This window comes from Polistes dominula, unplaced genomic scaffold (genome assembly GCF_049000335.1).
Source record: "Polistes dominula isolate Pdom_NZ unplaced genomic scaffold, Pdom_raw_medaka contig_28, whole genome shotgun sequence".
In the NCBI taxonomy this organism is placed as follows: domain Eukaryota; kingdom Metazoa; phylum Arthropoda; class Insecta; order Hymenoptera; family Vespidae; genus Polistes; species Polistes dominula.
In genome coordinates, this window is record NW_028300879.1 from 6081941 (window position 1) to 6107373 (window position 25433).

At 27.1% G+C, this 25433-nt stretch overlaps 1 protein-coding gene across 2 annotated transcripts; it reads right to left on the reverse strand.

The window, feature by feature from the left end:
- Nucleotides 1-248: 248 nt before the first annotated feature.
- FAR1 (fatty acyl-CoA reductase 1) lies at nt 249-24857 on the reverse strand. Of its 2 annotated transcripts, none has more exons than XM_015325593.2 (6): nt 24266-24857; nt 5634-6184; nt 4962-5210; nt 4472-4821; nt 3606-4202; nt 249-3530 (listed from the first exon to the last, which is right to left on the reverse strand). In XM_015325593.2, exons 2-6 carry the CDS (start codon nt 5844-5846, stop codon nt 3389-3391), a joined length of 1551 nt encoding a protein of 516 aa, XP_015181079.1. In that variant the 5' UTR covers nt 5847-6184; nt 24266-24857; the 3' UTR covers nt 249-3388. The 2 variants fall into 2 exon arrangements, with proteins under 2 accessions (XP_015181079.1, XP_015181080.1); XM_015325594.2 differs by lacking the exon at nt 24266-24857 and adding an exon at nt 15689-15911.
- Between the last annotated feature and the right edge of the window lie 576 nt (nt 24858-25433).

The window sequence follows — 25433 nt, forward strand, 5'->3', positions numbered from 1 at the left end:
TAAAAAAAATAAAAAGAAATTAAATGAACTAAACATACTTTTACAATAACAAAAATAAGAAATAAAGAAGAAAACAAAAATCAAAGACAAGAATTTTCCTCCGTCAAGGATTCAAAAAGAAAAGAAAAATATTTGTGAAATTTGTACCCTACTCATTTTCGCAAATTGTTGACTATTAGCAAAATTTTTACGGACGTAATTTATAGGTCTCATAAGACCATTACAAGGGTGCAAAATTTGAAAAAAAATCTAAGATTACAAATGAAGATGCCCTTGTTAGATAACAAATTGCTTTTGTTTCTATCTCTTTGGTTTTTTTTTCTTTTTTAAATATTATTATTATTATTATTATTATTATTATTAATATTATTAATATTATTATTATTATTATTATTATTAATATTATTTATATTATTATTATTTTTTATTCTTACGATTATTAACACATTCGTGACCGGTGTTGCTTTTTGGGCGAGATATTAAACTAATAAATATCATATATAATTACTTGAAATATAAAATATATTAAATTATAAAACAATAACTATAATTTAATAAGTTTAACAAGAAAATATATATATATAATGAAAAATAAACGTTCAACAATCAAATGAAAATGAAACAAAATAAATAATTAAATAATATTACTTAATTTTGGCGTAGGATTACATTTCCGGTCTCGAATGTATTAAATCAAATTCAATACAGAGATTAAATTATCTTAAAGGCACAGGCAACGCGTGGTACAGAATTATTAAGTTACAATTTTGCTATTTTATAAATACTAATTTAAATACATAGTTCGGAGGACAAGATGAAACAAAAAAAAGGCATCAATTAAATTTTAATGCGCCGAAAAACGAGAAACTATGATAATGATGATTTTAAACGCTTAACATAATTAATTGGCATATTATTGGTATCTATTCATTTCTTCATTGTTTATATTTTTGTTTAATAAGGGCATAAAAGCAATTAGTGGATTTATAAGAATTCCTTAAAAAATGTCTGACTATATATATATATATCCTTTGGACACTTTCCGTTTAATTATTTATTTAAAACGTTTACGTTCGACATATTTGTATATCATTCTATGAAATCGTAATAACGATTCAAATCAATTTCTTCTTTTTTTCGAACAGATCTGTCAATGTTCGATGTATATATCTTGTTAAAAAAAAAAAAATAATACTAAGGAAGTAATGAAAATGATATATAGTATATATATAATATATTATCAGCTATTATATATACAATAGCTGAATAAGAAATAAAATCCATTTATCATCTAAAGGGAAAAAGTTTGACACTAGGGTTGGGTTTTGCGAATTCAAAAATACAAAAACATGAATTAATCTAACGAGTACGTCCAAATGTAGGAAGAAGAAGCTGTTATATAGAAAATTGTCTTTTTCTTATATAAATTATCATAATAATAATCAATATTGTAATGATAATAATAATATAATTATGAAGTTCGATAAATGATAATAAACTTTCATGTATATTGCACTTCTGTTACGCTTGTATTTTTACTACAAATCTATTAATTTTATTTGTTCTTTTTTTCTTATTTCAAATTCACATGTACGAAGATAAATGGAAGATAGACGTAAAAAGTTGCCGATGCCTTCAAAATTTCTATTTTCGTTTTCGTTTCTCTCTCTCTCTTTCTTTCTTTCTTTCTTTCTTTCTTTCTTTATTTATTTATTTATTTTTCTGCTTTGTTTTGTTCTCCTCCATTTTTCCTCCTTTTTTTACCAAATGTGTTTATATCATGACAAAATTTGTAAGATACGTAGAGATATTTTATCAAAGAATATTTCTACTTTAGCACGTATATTCTTTTTAAAAAGAACATCTCAAAGCTGCCATTAATTATGTTTTTTTTCCCCTTTGCTTTTTCCTTATTTTTTTTTTTTTTTTTCAATAAGATGCATTAATTTTGTCAAGATTTTCCAGTAAAACTCTGGCAGTTCTTAAAAAGACACAATACGCTAGCTTCCATATGTATATATATATAAGTAAGTTATTTTTACCATTTTGCTATATATGCGTATATCGCCATTTTATATCGTTATAATTCATCGTATTATGAGTCAATGCATTACGGAGGACTCAAGGATTTTTTTCTAAGAATTATTCTAAATCATAGCGACGATGCCTTACGACGCATTATCATATTACGTCATATGGATGTAGCAAAATATCTACCTAGGTATCTTACGTCACAGAATTAAATAAAAGAATGTCAGATACCGACCATATAAAAACATGACGAATGCGTGTTCCCCATAATGATCTATCGTAAATAATATTTGTTTCTTTTTTGTAGCTGAATCATCGGGGTGTACTACGCACGAAAAGCTACGCTAAGGGTATCTAATTTAATGATAAGTGAATGTTATCGTCGTTGTTGTTGCTCTTGTGTGATATTCCTTCAGAATTGACGTTGTTCCGTTAAGCATCAATATTAATAATCAAATCGTAATTTTACGATGCTAATGTTGTTTAGAGGTATTGGTATATAGCAGGATATTCATCATTTACATTCACTTGAAAATATTTGCACTTATGTACGTCGACCGTTATTACACAATTTAGGAGATTGGACAATATCAATGCTAGTAATAGTATTTGTAGTATAGTAGCGGTATAGTTGTAGTAATAGTAGTAGTAGAGTAGTAGTAGTAGTAGTAGTAGTAGTAGTAGTAGTAGTAGTATTAGTAGTAATAGTAATAGTAATAGTAATAGTAATAGTAATAGTAATAGTAGTAGTAATAGTAATAGTAGTAGTAGTAGTAGTTTTAGTAGTAATACTAGCAGCAGCAGCAACAGCAGTAGTAATAGTAGTAGTAATAATAATAAGAACAATAATATAATAATGATAAAAATAATAATAACGACGATGGAAATAGCAATTATAATAAAAAAAAAGATCTATAGCGTACCTACATGTATTTATTATATTTAATATAATAACGATATTGTATAATTTTTATCAAAGAAAAAAATGAAATAACACGACAGAGAAGGATGAATGATGGTTATATCTCTCGTAAATATACCTATATTTCATTTTTATCGACATAAGAATGCTTGTTATGCATCTACCATATTGTGGGAACATTCACATATTTCGTACCTTGTTCTTTCATAGCTCGGTAACCGACACTCTTTATTAAATAATTCCTAGTCATTACTAATATTTACGAACAAATAGAAATGTCGAAAAGGCCAACTCATGGGAGCAAAGATAGCGCTTTATCGTCGGGGAGGCTAAGTAATATGGTCGAAGAACAATTCGCACCTTTAAATTATGCTCCATGATTAGCTTCTGCTTTGTATTGTATTTATCACATTCGTTGGCCGGAGTTCTGAGCCGTCAAACAATCATGCGGCATATACGGAGTATGATAGACAAGACTAAATAAGAGGCAGAACGGGCCGTAGATCTATATGACAGCAGAACATGTAGTACTGTTAACAGCATTCCAAACTGTACTGCTTTGTGAAGCCAATATAATCTGAAACACACGTGAAGAAGATGAAAATTAGCCACTTAGTGTTTAAGTTCGTTAGAAGCTGATTATACTACTTACTTTCTAATATGTGAGCGGGCAACTGGCAGTGTGTTTGGGTTCTGTTTCATAATAAATTGTCTAATTCCCAATATATAATGTTCCAAGTACGACGGCCAATCAATCTGTTTGACGTCGAACATAAATGTCTGCCGATCTTCTAAGCTCAGTTGTTCTCCTAATCTCCTTACATTAGAATCCCTAAAGTTCCATTGATTCGTACTGAAGTATTCCAAGCATTTAGTGGCTTTGGTAAGTTTCCCCTGTATATGAACCATTATAGGTCGTGAGCCCTTCAGACGAGCTAGAAAATCTAAAGTGTGAGCAGGCAGCATGTGCTGGAAGATTATACACACTTTATTGAAAAATTTGGAACTACGGCAACGACCACCTGGATACCAAAATGCATTGTTTACTGGATGCATCCGACTGTATTTAAAGGATAAATCAACAAATTCTTTCCAGGTGATAGGATTCTGTTGGCCAGAACAACAATTGTAAATAGTGATAGTGCCTGTACGATCTGTTGCAGTTTTCCACGCAGCACATATCATTAAATTGATCACTATATCGACTGGAATTAAATCAGCTACTTTATTCTCATCACATAACATTGTTCTAAAAACAAAGATAAATAAGCACGAATTAGTCATGAATATTTTTTGCTTCTTTCATAGCATTTAACACGTTGAACGCTATATGAATTCTTAAGGAAATCTCAGTCAGGCCTTGTGCATTTTTTTGTATAAAAAAATAGTTAATTACCAGCAATTGACGCTACATACATGAAAAGTCCAAAGTCAGGTTACAGTGATTTGTTTTTTCAATGTAATGCTCGTGGCTTGAAGGAGATTTCCTTGAAAATTCGTGTGGCACTTAATTTCTACCTAAAGAAGCCTTGACCAGCTGCCGCAATAATCCCAGTAGGACCATTCCAATTTTCTATCCAACCAGCGACTGGTTCTTTTAAGGCTGATAATACAATCGATGGTCTAACAATTGCGACAGGTAGAGAACCACTTTCTCCTTGAAGCATTTTTTCCGCTAAAGCTTTGGTAAAAGTATAAGTATTTGGTCGATTAGCGATCAATTTCGGTGTTAATTCATCGATCATCTCGTCATCCATTGACTTGGTCCAGGAAATCACTTGTTCGGGATCTTTCGCAAGTGGATATATTTCTTCAGCTACATCCTCCCGATCGCAGTTGCAGTATGCCGTTGATACATGAATAAGAGCCTGTAAACAGCAACTTTTTTTGGCCTTTTTTTTCTATTTTTATTCGATCGGATTACATTATACGTATTTTATTTATATCTATTTGACTTAATACATGAATCATTTTTTTTTTTTTTGAAACGAATGAACACAATTCTTACCTCCAATTTGTGCATTCGATGGCACAATTGAATGAGACGTTGGGTACCTAATATATTTATAGTGACCGAAAGTTTCAAGGCCTCGTCGAATTTTACGGTGGCGGCCGAATGAAAGACGATCGATACACATTGTATCAGTGTCTGTCTATCCTCTTCCGAGATGCCGAGTTCTTGTTCCGTAACATCTCCTGCTACAGGCACGATTTTTGAAAGAGCACGAGGAAAACTACGTCGTAGCTTTTCAAATAACTGTTAACAAAATAATTAACAAGAAGATTATTATTATTATGATTTTCTTTTTATAAATATAATTATTTTCAAAGCAATCGTTAACGAGTTATATCAGTGGTTCTCAAAGTATGCGGTCTCGGCACTCCGAGGAGTTGCAACTAACTAAGGATGTCGCTAAATATTATATATTTTTACTTAACCCTTGACAAAAGAAATTATTATCTATTTCGCAAAGTGTATTTGTTAGAATTTGATATAGGGCGTGCCTTGAGAACATGTGGATTCAGTAAGGGTGCCAAGAATCGATCAAAATTTGAGAACCAGTGAGTTTCTCATGAATTTCTAATATTATTCTTTTAACATTTTATATTCAGTTCAAGAAAAAAAAATGAATGAACGTATAAATAATTATATAATAAGCGTTAAAGAATACAATCTTACCGGTACGTCAAGAAGTTCTTGTAACCTTTGCTGTACATCTTGTCCGTTTTTTGGCCTCATAAGTAAATAAATATTTTTAATACCCGGACACGAACGTAGCAGCTTCTCAACAAGAACTTTTCCCATGAAACCGGTACCGCCAGTGATAAAAATTGAACGATCTCTGTAGAAATCCTTAACGGATGTGTACTCACTACCAGCCATCGTGGCCATGTCTCCTTTGGTTTTTCCGTAATTATTGATAATTTTCTTTTTTTTTTAACTTTATTCTTTTATCTACTAATAAATAAATTATATTATTTGTCTTTCACTTCCAGTTCATTCAAATAACTACTTCTCGTTTATTTCTTCTTTTATTCGTTTTAATCCTAACGCTGATTTTCTTTTTCAATTATTTCTTTCCCTTAGATACGAGAAAACGTTCTCTGGAATAAATCATGCGGCATAGGCTGGCACACGTATTTGCTTTCCCAAAATTTTCCAAAGGGATAATAAGAAACGGGCACAATTACTGAACTCATTTCGTACCTTTTACAAGTACGATTTTATTCCTAAAAAGAAAGAAAGAAAAACAGAATTTTTTAACGAAATCTTATATAAATAAGTTCAGTTTAATTCAATTAATGAAATAACCCTAGTAGCACAAAATTAATATTAAAAAGAGATTTAATGTCTTTTTAATGTATTCAATATTTTTCAATATTTTGTGCTACTAGGGAAGTTTAGCTCCCAAATGCAACTAAGTAAGAACAAGAAATAGAAATCTTATCTTAATATATATATAAATTACGTGTCACATTGTTTGTCCGCAATGGACTTCTAAACTACTGAACCGATTTTAATCAAATTTTGCACACTGTGTGCAGTTTCATTCAACTTGAAAGATAGGATAGTTTATATCTCAATTTATAATCGCAATATTATTTGTTTATTAACAAAGAGTCATGATTATCTCTGTTAGTTCGATAAGATTCTAACAGATGGCGGTATAAGGTAATTCGTTGACTTAGAGGCGTGTGTATCAGACTGAATGTGAGCCACAGCAACGCGTGGCGGGGCACCTCTAGTATATATATATATTGTAGAGTTCAGAAAGAAATATAATAATAGTTTATTCAATGTGTTAATTATTATGTCGAGTAGTATTTTCAATAGTTTACAAAAAGTGACGTGTGTGCAGAGTGCAGAGTACAGAGTACAGAAGAGTTATAAAAATCAGACTAACAATAAGATTAATTAACTGACTGACTGATAAGATTATAAAATAGATGATAGATAGACTCACTAACTGATAGACTGATAGTTAGTGGATGCTTTATTACTTTTTTTTCACATATTTATATCAAAAATGAGCTACACCCTTTAGGACAGGGTAAGGAAATGTATGAATCTTATTGGCCTCTAATATCACTGGAAGTGAAGCTGAAAATTGGAAAAAATCGGACCATTTTCGGAAGTATTTGATCGTCGACCTTGTTTTGAATGTTATCACTACGTTTTTTCTTAAAATTTGTTGTCACATATGTGACTTTCTTTTGCCAACCATTATCGGCCCTATGACATATATGCGTGACTTTCTTTTTTCCAGAGGTGATGCTTAACCCATTAACTGCCAAATTATTTTTGGTTAGAGAAATATTTATATTTTTTAAAAAGTCTTAAAATGGGGATTGTGGCTGGTTGCACGAAAAAAACTAATAAGGGACTATTACTTATTTCTTTTATTATTATCCTATACATAAAAAATAGCTATTATTATGCCCCATTTTTTCATACAGTCCACATAAAACCGAGTGGTGTACGTAAAATTCCAAAATCTCCAAATGGGGATCGTGGCAGCTAATGGGTTAATTTCCATGTTTACGTAGGGAGATACATTGTTGCAAAACAATGTTTGACGAAAAGGGAACTGTGCTTTCAAAACTGTGTTTTCCTCTTCCATTTTACCAGATTTCTTATACTCTCTCTCTATTAAAGGGCTTCCCTCGTGTCCTTGTATTCAATGGAATCCAAAGAATCCAATCGTTCGTTAATGACAAGGTCATGTAAGTATATTATAACGTGTCATACAGGTGAACCTGTTTTTATGTGGAGGATAGGGACCGAATAAAACCAGTTGATTAATAAACCATAATCAGTGGTCAATTTTATGGTACCAAAATTAATTGATATCGTATCTTTAAGCAACGAAAGTCCTCAGAAGAAAATGCACGTTTTAGATTACGAGTAGCAGTGAATTATTTAATGTACATTTTGAAAATTGTTGTGCATGTATACAATGAAAAAATGAAATGTTTTTCAAATATTTCCAGATCCAATTTACTTATTTCATTTGTTTGAAAGCATTTTCCGATTTATTTCGTAAATAATTGATGTATTTTTTAACTCTTTGGAGCTCGGTGGGACTAAAAGTGTCCCACCTTTTTGATACACCGTAATGCACAGTGGGGGACATTTTTAGTCCCACGCCGAAATATTGTAATAGTTGCATTCTGATAAATTTATATTTCGTCTTACTTATGCAAAGCAATTGGTAGTAACATTTTCAACAAATGTTACAAATGTAAAATTAAATTATTACTTTTTATTTATTTAATGTTTTTACATTATGTAATATCTTTATTAATAAAAATATACCAATTATGTTTCATTTAAAACTCAATCAAATCTCCATGCAACATGGGGCTATTTAATTATCTGAAATTCTATGCCGCAAAGAGTTAAGTGCGACTTTCTTTTATTTGGTCCCTATCTTCCGCATAAAAACAGATTTGTCTGTATATTAATGTATTCATAATTCATGTGACATAATATACTTAAATAAATTATACTCAAATATGAGATGAATAAAATGTAAAATGAAAAATTTGATGTAATTTTGTATTTAATTTCAACTCACTGAAATTATAAATGAATATTAATTTGATTGTATTCGAATAGTTTAGTATTATATTAAATCAACGTATTATAATAAAACCACAGAGCAAGGTGCGGCTGAGGCACTTCATTTATTTATAAATTATTAATGTTTCTATCACCTAATAAAAAAAAAACGTATTTGTAATTTTATATAAGATTTAACCAGTTAAGTGTGACGATCTGTGCGCAGAGCGCGCTCTGGTGTGTGTCGCGATAATCAAGCGATGACGGATATAGTCGTCGTCAAACACAGAATAAGTGGCGCTGTTAAAATATTGGATAGTCAAAAAAAACGACTTTATTTTAGAAAATAATGAACAATTTTGTTAGTAATGTACACACAGTTTTTTAATATGAACATATATTTATACATAATAAATGTAAAAATTAGAGAAAAAATCGAATATTTATAGAAGTTACAAATTTATTCTTGACTTTTCTTTTTTTTTTCATCTCTAAACATTTTAAACATATTAAAATTTACGAATATAATTTAGTTTTACGCCAAAATTACAATTTAAACATCAAATTGTAACAAACTTTTACGCATGTCGGATATAGATGTCATAACACAAAATTTTGCCACACATCTCCATGACGAATATAATCATCAAACACGCTTAACTGGTTAATATGTCTTTTTTTTTCGTTGAGCAAGAAAAAGATCACATCTTTTTTTTTTGTCAGATATATCTTACATTTAAACAAATTTTTCTACAATTTAATGATAATTAAATTACATAGATACATTTCTGTCGGGAGTAAGAGATTTATCGATTGCAAGAAAATAATTGATGTGAGAAATGTTTTTTTTCTTTTTCTATTTTATATTGAAAGATAAAAACTGAATGAACGTGGTAGAAAAAAAAGTTGATGTACATTTAAGTATAGACGACACGTAAATAGATAAAATTAAAATAGAGAACATAAAACACGCGATGCATCGAAAGCGGCATATTACATGTTCCTATGTATGTAATTATTCGACTGTTGGAAAGGAAGTTTACACGGTTACACGTATATCATGAATGCGTTCAAAGGACTTTATAAATAAGACATGGCATCTATCTCTCATAAAATTACTTTTCTTCAATTGTGTTTTCTTTCAAAATTGAATACATTTGAATAAATCGAAAAAAAAAAAATGAAAGTAAAAATCTTCTCGAAAGGAATGTGACTATCGTATTAGGTCGAGTCATAAGTAACTTCCGATGCGACTATATATTAGGTGGTTCGGAAAGTCGAAAGTTTCGTTTTTCTTTTGTAAAAATGAAGATCATTTTTGCTTCGAGGTTAAAACTAAACCTTTCAAGTGGTCATCAATAGTTGAATTTGATAAATTTAACCTCTCATCGATGATCTCATGTGTTACTATTTGTCGGTTTGCATCAAATAATGTCATTTTTGCGTTAGCAAAAAACGAAACGACTTTCCGAACCACTTAATAGAATCTATTTTTCACATTTACCTACTATAAGTCACCGAAACAATCGGATTTTCAATATGACTACATAGATGAGGATTCAGTTAGTCTTCTGTCCAATTTTTTATGTAGTCAATGTTACATTTAACCGTTTTTCTTAACCACTGAAATGAATAGTAAAAAGTGCATATTCGATATGTAATGCTTTAAGAATTGAAACAAGGCAATAGCACTAAAGTAGCAACTGAAAAAATATACAGCTTATACAGTGCAGGACTGATAATATTAGTTATCATTATATATATATATATACATATGCCCCTATTGGGCAGTCAGAAATTGGTTTGTAAAATTCCGTTCTGGAGATACGATCTTAAAAGATGAACCGAGTGCAGGACGTATTTTCGACTTTGACGAATCTTTTAAAGGTAATATTGAAGCAAAATCCAATAGATACGTTAAACAATTGCAAAGAGTGCAAAAAAAAAAAACTCCATGAAAGGTGTCTTGCACTTATCAGTCGCAGAAACACCATTCTTTGTCTCATAAAAAACGGAAGTTATTTATGACTCGACTTAATATTTATCTTAATTTGTTCTAGCGCCATTCATAAATACCTAGTATGTAAAATAAAGAAATGAAAGGAAAAGCGAAATAAATACTTCTGAAGATAAATGAGTAATACATAAGTTACATAATTAACAAGATGATAAAAAAGATATCAGACATTCTTGACCTAAATTATTAGAAGATTACCATTTTTTAAATCTATCTTTTGCTAATTTTAATATTTATGTAACTTTGAAAAAAATATATTTTTGTCATGTGTATAATACCAAATGATTTAAAATTTATGTAAGAAATTTTGAGGAATAATAAAGAATAATATCATGTATCAATCAATACCATCAATCTATTAATGTAAATGAATTCATTTCCTAATTGTTATTAATGTCAAGATATTATATAACAAGAATTGAACGATTGTATAACATTCAACTCCTTCAGATCCTGTGCATATTGTAATGTACATATAATATCCATTAAAATGTAAATTATTTTTCTAAAAGTATATTTTTTTCTTTTCATTCACAATTCAATGTATTATCAAAAGACACATTCGGAATAATTTGTTCAACGATTACTAAATTATTTCTGTAAAAAATTGAAAAGAAAAATCTCTCACGAGTGTCATAGAAAATTTTCAACAGATATTACATCAATTATTTTTCTTTGAACAAATTTGATTTTCTATAAATCAAAGATTAAATATATATAATAATATTATAATATATATAGTAAAATGTCAGATCACACTAAAACGTGTTTTTTTTTTTTATTGAAGAAGAAGAAAAACAAATAGAAATATATTTATTTTTACGACGGTTGACCAGAATGACTCATTAGACAATGAACCAAAGTGATTAGAAAGTTTGGGAGTAATAGTCAAACGCGTTAAGTTAACACTTTGTTGACCGGTCCCGAGTTAACTTGTGTTTCTATGACCGAACGTTGCTGACCAGTCACGAGTTAACTCGTGATGCGATTTTTTTCGCATCACGCTATTTAAAAGAAAAACGCAACGAAAATAAATATTACAATAGTAACAGATTTTTTTGTTGTACTATTGTTATACTGTTTCGTATCATACGAAAAAGAAATATTTAAAGTCTAATAATAAATAAAATTTATTAATTAAAAATTATTTAACATTGTTTTACGTTTCAATTCAATTACGTAATAATAGCCGGTGATATGAGATAAATTCTTAAAAAAAAATAGCCGGTCAACAAAGTGTTAAGAATAATATACGTATATAGGTCATTATACGTGTATAGGTTTTGTCAAAAGAGAGAGAGAGAGAGAGAGAGAGAGAGAGAGAGAGAGAAAGAATAGTCGACGTAGACGGAGAAAGAATTTTAAATAGAGGAATTAAAGGAAGCTTACAATGATATGAAAAGAAAGAGGAAGAAATTTGAAGATATTTTAGGTCAGTGTTCCGGCTTCGAAGTGATCATCGGATTCCACCTCCTTTCGACGCACTTACAAATGCACGCGCGCGCGCATAACAACGAGAAGAAAAAGGTAAAACATGGAAGAAATTCCAGTCGACCCCGTTACATGAGAACCCGTTACGTGACGACATTGATAGCAGCAGACTGACTGACTCATTTTCACCTTCCCTCTTTTATTTATTATATTCCTCGACATAATTTTTTATATGTTATCATACAAATTAATTAATATTATTATTATTATTTTCATTTAATATTTATTATTTTATTATTTATTATTATTATTGTTACTATATTTCTATTATTTTTTTTCTTTCTTTCTTGACTATAATAGCAGTCGACAAATTGACTCATTTTCATCTTTCCTCTTTTATTTATTATATCCTCGACGCCATCTTTATTTTTTCACACACATTAATTAATATTATTATTACTATACGAGTATTTCTAGAATTTTTTGTTGTTCTTTCTTTCATTCTTTCTTGATTAAAATATTTCATTTTCATTTTTACAGCAACAAAATCTAATTTTCTCTATTAACCGGTTTAATTGTGGTGACCTCTTTAAAAAGTGTATTCTTAAATTGTGTCGTTGAAATCAAGAGATGAGTATACTACATTCGTCAAATACATAATTTATCTTGTTGCATAATAATATTGAATTAAATCTGTAACTCATAATTAAAAAGTCATTATTTTTTACTAAGATAAGTGGTCAATTAATTTCTAATTTTTTTTCTCATTTATTTATCATTGTTTCTATCGATTTTTCCACGTTAACCTGACTCTGTTTTATTGTTACGTTTTTTTTTCGTAGATTATGAGAAAAAATTATCAAAACTTATCTATAATTAGACACTAAGTTGACTTTTTATTGACAGATATGAGATTTATCATTTTTTTTTATTATATAATTATAAATCCAGATTGAATTTCTAATTGATTTTTTCTAAAGATTGAAGATATAATCATCACCATCATCATTAATTAATTTAATTCAGTTTTTAAACTCACGGATAGATATATCAATCAGTAGAAAATCAGTTTTTTAAATATACTAATCTGAAAATTCATTTATTATTTTTTGAAATTATTCATTTTTTATATTAATGAATATTTACTAATTTGATCGTCTTATTAAAATATATTCTTTATGGAAAAAAAATATACGGTTTTATAAAGTTTATCTTGTGAATATCTTTTGTATATTTTTTTATTTTGATAATTAAAATTGCACAGAATTTTTTTAAAAACTGCACAAATTCAATTGATGGATAAATCTTTTTTTTAATTACTATGATAAATTATTGTCATTCAATATATAACATTTAAGTAAACAATAATTATGCATTTACCGATATATTACTTGTTTATCTATACCATATTCTGTTTATTTTCTTAGTATAACTTTATTTTGATTACTAAAAAAGAAAACTCTACAAGTTGATAGAGATAAACTATAAACGAAGTAATAGTTGAACATTTATAGTACGGAATTTCATGTAACAGTAACTTTCTAAACACCATTTCTAGTATAGAATAAAAATTGAATTAGAAAACGTATGCATTCGATAAATACACACAATACAAGTTATTCTATATCAATTGTAATACTTTCATGTTCAATTAGAAATTGATTTATTAATTATCATTATTCATTAATATAATAATATTTCATCATTATTTATTAATATAATAATAATAAATTTATTAAATATAATATATAATAAATATATAAATTATTTTAAAAATATTTAATTATAATAAATATTTAATTATATAAAATATATTATATTATATTAAAATATAATATATTAATAAATATTAAATATATTAAATAAATATATTAAAATATAATTATTATAATTAAATATTAATTATATATATTATATATTATTATTATATTAATATTAATAATAATAATAAATATAATAATAAATATAATAAAAAATATAATTAAAAAAATTAATATATTAAATATAATTAATATAATTAAATATTAATTTAATATTATTATATATAATTTATTTAATATTACATATATATGCAAATATTGAAAGATCTTTATATGAACTATTTCATTAAATAACTCGATAATATTGATTGATATGTGTCAATCTATTGTTTCCTGCTAAAAATAAAATCCATCATCATACCAAAAATTGAAATTGTTATATATATATAAATATATACAGGGTGTTCTGATAAAAAAAAAATGTCAGGGAAAGAAAATTTTCTGTTCGAAGATGTAGTGGGTTGTTGAATATTTTTTTTTCCTCCTAAGAAATTTTGTTGGAACAAAAAATTGTAGAATCAGGAAATGAATAACTTCAGTATACATTCGAAGGTCGATAAATGAAGGGAGAAATGCAAATAAATGAGTTACACACTCGTGTGAGCAATAAATTTTGTTCTTCTACAAAAAACAGTACAACACGTGACAATTTTTAATTATAAATGTCACTTAAATTTTCACATGCTTCACCTAATTGGATAAGTTGTTTTTAATAAGATATAAAACTGTTAGTATTCAGTTTTATTAAAAAAAAATATATATATAAGATAATTTTAAAATTTCGAAAAAAAAGGAAATGAGCTTAAGAGAAAAATTCTGCCCATCACATTGTACTGACTTGTGTGCCCTTTTTGAATTCAACATTTTACATTTTACATTTTACCGTTGTGACATTTTTTTTTCTCTCTATCTTAAAGAATATAAGTAATTTATTTAAGATGATCTAGTTAGGTGAAAGAACCTTCTTTCAACCAGTTAACTCCGTTTTGAAAGTGCGCACCGGTTGTGTGTCGTAAAAATCTGACCGGTGACGAGTTGAAAGTTAAAATTGCTGATTTTAAAGAAAAAATCAACTAAAAATGCATACAATATCGTAATTAACGAATGTTGAATTTCTTCATATGTTTTACAAAAAAAAAAAAAAAAAAAAAAACAATGACAATTTAAACAGAAAACTCAGTTAATTGGTTAAAGTTTTTTTTTTCGGTAAGTTCGAATTTCAAGATGTCTTGAATACATTCAGATCGACGAAATTAATTTTTGTTGACAACGATCTAACTTAATTAAAAAAAAAAAAAAAAATAAGTCCGTTAAATTGAACCAAAGTTATTTTTAGTTTTTTCATTGGAAAAAACTTCACACTTGATATTCTTCTGATGTAATTAATATTAATTTGTTTAAACCATACATTAGGGGGAATTTTAGTTGTACAAACATTTAAATTTTAATGGAAAAAAATTTGTCTTTTTATTATTACTATTAAACTGAAATTTACTTTTGATAATAATTGTATACTATTGATAATTTATATATAAATAATTTTATAATATTATTATAATAGATATTATAAAAATAATATGTAAAAAATAACAAATTTCTAACATTGTATCGAAAAATAAGATAGAAAAATGTGTATAAGTAATCCTTAATCACAAGTTAATTTTTTTGTAATTTAAAAATTATTATTCAAATAATATTTCGAAAACAATTTCGTCGAAAAAATCTTTCCATTTGTTTTTTCTATCTTTTATTATTATTATTATTATTATTATTTAGATAACGAGTACGTATTACATAATAGAATAAAACTTGACAGAATGTTTCAGCGATGTTAATGCCGTGACCAATGGCCAAGAGAACTAAACGAAGGTCAGTGAACCATTGTAATATGCATTCTAGCTTACCCCATTCTCTTCCTTGTACACGTTTATGTCAATCTTCAAGATTATTTTATTGATAATATGATATAATTAACATTTCAACTGAAGAATATTGTCTTTTCATTTTTTTGTTTCTTCTTTTCCAATACTTTTCAATATAAAAACAAATCAATTTTGGTACTCTAATTCTTAACTTTATAGTTTTTTAAAAGAAACTATTACTATAGCGAATAAAGTAAATAAAGCAGGGTGAAGACAGGTCGGACAACGACGACACAACTGAGCTACATGGGACCTAGGTGCAGTTCCTTATACCTGTTTGCAGATGGAATGGAAAGATTTCCCCACCACTCTATTCCATTCTAATGCGTCATCAATAATTTAATTTTAATTTTTTTTGGGCTTTTATTATATATATAATAAAATAATATATATATATAAATATATATATATATATATATATATATATAATATAATAATATATATATATATATATATATATATATATATATATAATATAATAATAATATATATATATATATATATATATATATATATATATATATATATATATATAATATACATATAATATATATATATATAATATACATATAATATATATATAATATATGCTATTTACTATATAACTGTGCCCATAATTATGAAAAAAATGGTTTAAAGTCCAAATTAAAAAAAAAAAAAGAAAAAAAAACAAAAGAGTTTATCAGTTACTAGGTTGTCCCAAAGGTTTTTTTCTTTTTATTAATTCTACAGGCACTATAATTTTTATATCAAATAATTGAAAGTATACTAAAAGATAAAATAAATTAAAACCGATATTTTTTTTTTTTTTAGTAAAATAACGTGAACTACAAATAAAAAAATAAAAAATCTATTACACATACAATATTATTCAACTTATCATCAAAAAAAAAAAAAAAAAAAAAAAAAGGGAAGAAAATTTTGTAGACGACCTAATATTTCACATCACATTATTTTCAAGTAAATTAATTCAATGTAATTAGAAACGATATTTTCAATAATATCAACCGTTAGATAATGTTTGCTAATTCAATATTATATAAAATTCAATTTAGTGTTCAAATATAATCCTTGAAATATTTCGAAATAAGAGATATATATGACTTAGACCACTTTCATAATTGTAGACACAACTAAAATACGAGTATATCCCAATTTAAACATAAATGGACTTAGGCTACTTTCAAAAGAAATTTTTTTATATTATTTTTCACGTGAAATTACATTCTTTATCGCATTGGACAGGTGTTGCTTGTAACATGGCAAAAGAAATTGTATTTATTATTAACCAACCGAATTGAAAGATCTGAGAAGACCTGAGAAGACCTTACCCTTAACAACGTGTAAGAGTTTTTTGTGTATCTTCTTTTTTAACACTATGAATAACACGTTAACTGACATTGAACTTTTCATTTAGACGGTGTCAGTCACAGGTGACTTATACTAGGTAACTGTTTCTTTATTATTATTCAACGTGCGTAGTCTTCAAGTAACGGAGATATTGTTATAAATTCGTGTAGCATTCAACGTGTTAACATAAGTCAATGAAAAAGATTATTATTTCGTATTACAGTACCAATTTAAACTAAATCTAAACCTAATATTTTATAAAATATACAAAAAAAAATATTAATAAAAATGTGAGTACTTTATAAAAATGAATTATATTAATGAAATTATTAGGTCGAGTCATAAATAACTTTCCGTTTTTTATGGGACAAAGAATGGCGTTTCTGTGACTGATTAGTGCAAGACACCTTTCACGGAGTTTTTTTTTTGCACTCTTTGCAATTGTTCAACGTATCTATTGGATTTTCGGAAATCAATCCGATACATACGTCTTTAAGTCAACGAATTACCTTATACCGCCATCTGTTAGAATCTTATCGAACTGACAGAGATAATCATGACTCTTTGTTAATAAACAAATAATTGCGATTATAAATTGAGATATAAACTATCCTATCTTTCAAGTTGGATGAAATTGCACACAGTGTGTAAAATTTGATTAAAATCGATTCGGTAGTTTAGGAGTTCATTGCAGACGAACAACGTGACACATAATTTATATACATTAAGATGTCAAATAAAATTTAACCCATTAGCTGCCACGATCCCCATTTGGGAATTTTGGAATTTTAAGTACACCACTCGCGATTTTATGTGGACTGTATGAAAAAATGGCATAATAATAGCTATTTTGTATGTATAGAATAATAATAAAAGAAATAAATAATAGTCTCTTATTGAGTTTTTTTTTTCGTGCAACTAGTCACAATCCCCATTTAAGACTTTTAAAAAAATATAAATATTTCTCTAACCGTAAATAATTTGGTAGTTAATGGGTTAATATTAGATTTTCAAATGATTAGATTTTATGTATGACGAATTAGTGTCACTTTTTTCTAATTATTAATGGTTAACGAGTTTTTTCATTTATAGAATATAAAATAAATGCAAATTTTTATTTGTCATTACCATCACACTAGTATTAGTATTTGCTTGACAATAATTGCCACTACTTCTTGCATATGAAATTTGTTCACGATGTTTCTCTCATTGTTTAATGATAAGTGAAAATTGTTAGCGCATTATCATCGTTTGCACAATATAATTAGTAAATTTGTTAACCATTTTTTTTTTGTTTTTTTTTTTCTATGAATATGCATATCTTTCTAATTTGTATATGACAAAGGAATATATTATAAGTATTCGAAGAAAAATAAATCTGTATAAAGGAAAATTAAGTGGTGATAAAAATCATTGAAATAAATCCACTTTGAAAATTGTAAATATCATTCGAGTGACATTAAAATGTCGTCAATATGTTGTCTTCAGTGACACTAATGCAATTTAACAATAATTAATAATCAGAATGAATAGTATTCAATCTAAAAACAATTGTAATGTATTAAATAAATGAACATTACAATTTCTATATTAAACTCTTTGCGGCACAGAATTTCAGATAATAAAATAGCCCTATGTTGTATACAAAATTTTATTACGTTTTAACCCTTGAAGTGCACATGGGGCGTTTGACACCCCAACAAATTTTGGATCTCTCAAAAACGGTACTGAATTAAAAAAAAAAAAATGGGTTATTTGTCTAATGCCATCTAGTGTTAATACAGATGGGTATACTAACCTATTTTATTTTAAAAATGATGTATCAAACTACTTTGAAAAAAATTATTGCGAGGTCTAAATATTAAATAGTACGGCTTCAGGAGACGCATTCAAACACGTTGGGATGTCAAACACCCACAGTGGTGCACTTTAACTAACTTTTACCAAGTGTGCATTTTAAGGATTAAATGAAATAAAATTGGTATATTGTTTATTAATATATATATATATATATATATATATATATATATTAACATAATGTAAAAACATAAAATAAAAAAAATAAAAAAAAGTTAATAACGAAGAATTAATAATCAATTGTTTTGCGTAAATACGATGAAATAGAAACTTATGAGCACATGTAGAAATAGCAATAATATTTCGAGATGGGACTTAAAAATGTCCCACCGTGCATTACGATGTATCAAAAAGGTGGGACGACACTTTTAATCTCACCGTGCCTCAAAGAGTTAATATTAAAACATTTGAAATTAGGTTGAATGGAGTTGGATTCCCTTAGAAATTTGATAACAAATCAGATTATTCATTTAGAAAGTGGTCTAACTTCATTCGTAATTAAAAAACGCATATTATTCACTTAATAATTAATTGCCACTATTTTAATATGAACTATAAATTGAACACCTTTATGTAAATGTTTTGAATGATGGTAATAAAAATTGAAAAAAAATAAAAAAGAAAAAAAATAGTACACGTGACAATATAACAGAGATATATATGCCTGTACCGTATTTTCTCTACCTCGATGTAGTTTTGCTATTTATAGATTAGAGGAAGACAAATAGAAATAGATCTCGCGGTCAGGGAGCAAGATTATTGGATAGGAGGTGGCAAAGGTTTTTGATACTCGTCTCAGATATCAAAAGTTTAATATTTTTGCCCTCAAACAATATTACTGTTATAATAATAGAAATGTTAACAAATACAAATTGTTGATATTACATTGTTATTTTTTATTAGAAAAAAGAAACATGTGTCGCAGCATCTCTCATTTTATCTTTTAATAATTATAATTAAATCAATGTTTAATTATCTCATGTATTTTTTCACTCATTTTTATGTAAATAATGTTGATTAATCTTTATTACTTAAAATACATATAAAATTGTGAATCGAGAAAAAATAAATAAATTAATTAAATAAATAAATAAAAATTCATTAATATAATAATAATTAAAATAATTAAATTTATTGCTTGTTTTTAAAAATAAAAATACTAATTTGTATTATAAATTAATATAATATTTTTATTATTATTATTATTATTATTATTATTATTATATAATTAAAATACAAAATAAAATAATTAAATTTATTTTAATTATTATTTATTTTAATTTACTTTAATAATAAAAAACAAAAGAAAAACATTTACATCTGTTTATTCAATATCAATTAATTCTATTATATTAAATTCTTGAAATTCATATATTTACATTGTATTCTTAATAAAAAAAAAAAAAAAAAAAGTTCCTTTAGGCCAATGTACCAAAATGCATTCTTTGCTTTACCAAGGTTCTCTGTTTCCTACTCTCTTGCTTTCCGTTTCGTATAATCATCAATTATCACTACTGGTCATTCAGTTAACACTATTAGACCTCGCGACATGACATTCATATACTGAGAATAATTCGAGGAAGTGACGTAGTTGTTGTTTTAAGATTTACTCAATCATAAAATATTCTTATTTTTTTTAACACATTGACTGCTAACCCAATACTTGTAAATACCCGTCAATTTGTTAAAGAATCTATGAAAAATAAATGTGTAGGCTCATAGTCAACGTTTTGTTTTTAAACAAATGTTATTTAAATTAATAAATTATCACCTGTATGATTCAATAGTTTTTTCGTAGTTAATCGATTTGATTAAATAATTGATTGTATTTGTTACTGAAAAGACGAAAAAAGAATAAAAGCAAAGAAAACGTTTTGTCGACATATTATCCTTTAACGTATTAAATAATATCTGAAAATAATTCTCTAGAAATCTTTCGATTTCGCGAGAGCTAACGCATGAATTTATCGTAACTGCGGCTCTAACACTTCCCAAATTGTTGAATAGGACCGGATGGGCCCATTCATTTTCCGGCTAGATAATCAGATCTAACGCCCCTCGACTTTTTCTTATAGAGCTACTTAAAAAGTAAAGTTTACGCTGAGCCTCCGACTACAATGGCCGATATGAGGGATCGTATCGTTAATGAATGCAAGAAAATAACATCAGATACATTAGAAACGTTAATGAGTCATTAATTTCTCGATTCAGAAAGTGTTCTGATGCAAATGGTCGCCAAATTGAACCTATTTTGTAAATAGACATGAAAATTAAAATATCTCCTAAAGTAATAATTTTTTTTACACAAATAGGTTAATACTTTTTTGTAAATAATATGAAAGAGCATCAGATGATGCAATAAAAAATATATGATTCCGTTTAAAAAAACATTAATGACCTTCATATGTCCTTTACACGTCCACCTACAAAAAAAAAGTACCATCAGTATGAAATCCTTTCAAAGCCATTCAACTCCATGTGAAACATTGTCTGCTACGCATAATAATAATAACGTAAATCTAGATGGTAAAATGTGGTGACCCACCCTGTATATTATTTATTTAAAATAATGATTTCCTTTCGGGATACATGGAACCCACCCTGTATATAAATATATTATTAATTAAATTATATTGTATTATAAATTATATATATTATATATTAATATATATAATTAATTATAAATTATTTATAAATATATTATTTAATATATATATATATATATATATATATTATTAATTAAATTATATTGTATTATAAATTATATATTTTATATTATATATATATATATATATATATATATATATATATATATATATATATATAAAATTTATAATACAATATAATTTAATAATTAATATATTTATAATAATATAATTAATCTTAAATAATTATCTATATAAATCAATTATCTTAAATATAATATAAAATAATTAATAAATAATTTAATTAATAATAATATATATAATATTGATTTTTACGAAGAAGACAACAAATTTAATTGTTTTTCTTTTTTTTCTTTCACAAAGAATATGTGTGATTTTATTTGAACAAGTTTGAAACTGAAAAAAAAAAAATTGTAAAAACATAACGAAAAGTGAATTATTCCTCATGCTCACTTCACGTGCACATTAAAATGCAAATTAACATGTTCTTTTCTCGTATTGATTTTATTTATATGACCTTGCATCACATAGTTTTTATTTACCGACATTGAATAATAATATCTTAAGAAACTAATTATAATGAAAAGAAAAAAAAATGACAAAGTATTAACTAAGCATTACTGGATTTTATTGGATAAATTCATTATTTTCGAATTTATTATATGATTATATTTACATCGTTGCATTATGCTCTTTCGTAAAAATTATGTACCAGGGACAATTCTATGTTAATTCAACCTATTGTAGAAAATAATATTGTTGATTGTTGATTAGATTTATTATTATTATCTTTTTATACTCCATAATAGCTTCATTATTTTTATCGAATTATTTGTTAAACCGTTCATAAGATATGAATTTTTTTAAATTGTAGTTTTTTAATAGTTCTTTTTATGAATGTTCATAAATTGTTTAAAAATGTATGAATTTGAATGTTTCCTAAGTCTTCTGTAATATAAAAAAGTTTATTTTGCTATCACATTTGATTCTGAATGATTTTTTTTAATGTGTTGCTAAAGAAACCCTCTTAACGCTGATTATCGATTAAAAAAAAATAAGTCATCTCATTTAAAAAAATAAGAAATGAGATCAGAGTTTTGTATATGATACAGACACACTTATTATTGTAATGCCTTTTTTTTTATTTATAATTTGTGTTAAATAAAAAATTATTTATACACGTCTACAGAAGATAAATTTATAATTCTTACAGGAAATTGATTGTATTATTTTCAATTTTTTTTTATTAACAAAAAAATATTGTAATCAATGTTATTCTTTTAATAAAAAGAAAAAATATTGAAAACATGCTTTTATATTATTACAAGTAACAAAGGTATTCAAAATTTGTAAAATAAATGAATAGAATAAATCTTTAAAATGATCAATAGATCATCATTTTTATTCGTTGTTTCGTGCTCTAAAACAATCTTGCTCTAAACAAATCTTATTATTATTCAGAATCATACTGGACAATATATAATTAAAAAATGTAACGAACAATTGTTTGTCCTCTGTCATCGTAAATAAAATATAATAATAAATAAAGATATGTGTATCATCGGAAAATTTAGATTAACTATAAGTTATTCTATCTATATTTTGATGAATAAAATAAAGGGAGGACACATGGTGGTCTATACAAGCGTAGAACTGCGTTAGGATAAATCGCGAAAAGGGACAATGTTTCCCCTAACGCGCTTTTAGTTCTTCTTTTAGCCGTATTCGTCGCTAAAGTCACGAGCGAGAAAAGGTGGTGAGCAGCTTAACGCATACGCAACACCGATGTATGTGCACATATACATACACACAAATGTACATACACACATAATAGATCTTCTGTCATCTCTCCCATTTTTTCATGTTCTCTCCCTTAAACACGACAAAAAAAAAAAAAAAAAAGAACAAAAAATATTCCAAATTTAACCGATTATTCGTTAATAACGTTTATGAAAATAAAGTATGTCAGCGAATTCTAATGCAATAAAAGAAACATCAATTTTAGTTCTTATACATTATAGCGGTTTATTCCATAATACGACGTGAAAGCGAAAATGCACTATGATGATGACAAGCGGTAGAGACCGAGGGTTCGTCTCTCTTCCGCATCTACCTTGCGCAGAACATTGAGCAAGTAATACTATATATGTACATAACTCTTTTATCTCTTGGGCATTATCTTAAAATTACTTCATCGTGTTAATTTCATTTTAAACACGACATTTGTGTATTTAAAGAGAAAACGTTATCGAGGGTTGTAAGGTCAATGAAAGAGATAGAGAAAGAGAAAAAGAAAGAGAGAGAGAGAGAGAGAGAGAGAGAAGGAGTAAGAAAGGGAAGAGATGATCTTTTTCATATAATTGTTAAGGATAAAAATACGTCCGGGACATTCGGAGGGAGAAAAGGTCTGGGATGTGCCAAATAAAAGGAACCAGCTGATAAATTGAAAATGAAAAAATTGAAAATGAAAAATTGAAAAATTGAGTAATTGAGAAAGTGAGGGAGAGAAAAATATTAAAGAGAAATAGAAAGATTAAAAAAAAAAGAAAGAGCAAGATAGAGAGAAAGAGAAAAGGACGGAGATATCGGGCGCGCACCTTGGCAGTGCGTGCGATAGATAGGCGCGGCTTTTCGGCCCGTGCCGCGCAAAGAAAATTCGCACTTATGTCACTGATATTCTTCCTACCTCTCGTGTCTGAGCGATCCCTTCTTCTCACTGAATATTCTTCTTTCCACGAATGTCCTTGGTACTCCTGGTTTAACACAGGATCACGAATTTCTCGCGTTCTCGATACTTTTCAGCTCGTGCCCGTCGCACGCCAACCGAGTTCGCCATCTTGGGGCAACTGCCAAATCCCTTCAGGCCGGCCAATCGTCCGCTTTCAAAATTATATACGCTTCAAATGTTCTATTTTAATTAGTTCTATTTCTTTCTTTTTTTCTTCTTTAATCTCTCTTCTTTCTTTATTTTTTCTTCACTCTTTTGTTCTTTATCTTTTTTCACAGTATGATCATATAAATCGTTTACTCAAACTTCATTCTTCTTAACTACTTACTTTTATCTCCCTCTACTTAGAAATAGATTTATTTCCGATTAGTCGACAAGATGTCTATTTTTATTGATTAACGTTACTCTATGTCTTCGTAGAAGCATTTTATACGTTTCTTCAGAACCAACCATACCTTGTTCCTTTCTTCTTCTCTATTTTTTTTCCACGCGCATGGTTTTCATTCTTATCCATCTATGTTTCTATCTATTCATCTATCTATACCATACTGCTGTATTGTTATCTTTCGCTCTTGCATCAGGTTTACCACCATTTTTTGCAACATTGTTTCCATGAATTACATTTATTTCTTATCTCTTTTTCGTTTCTATAATAAATATGATTGTGAACAAACGGTAATGAAAGGAAAGATTTTTTATTTCATAGACATTATACTAAACTTTTTCTAGTAACAACGTAAGTTTTCATGTAAAATTAATAAAACTCGTGCAATTTTCATTACAACGTTTCTTACCTATGTATTTATGTTCATTTGAAATTTCCATTATGGTTTCTTTCTCAATAAATTAATAAAATAATAGCTCTTTTTTATTCAATTTTCTCGTTTTCATTTTGTTATTCATATAAATGTTAATAAAAAATTACACGTCAGTTTATTTTTCGTCCATAATAAAATTTATGTTTTCAACGTAATTAAACGAATAATTTTCGCGCGTTTAAACTTTATAGTGGACTTGCAATATGATTGGTCGCAATTTCGGTAACTAGTCAATTAAGAAGTTTAGTATTTTCTTTTTTTACGAAAAACGAATTTCTATTATACATCAAAAATTATTTGAAATTTTT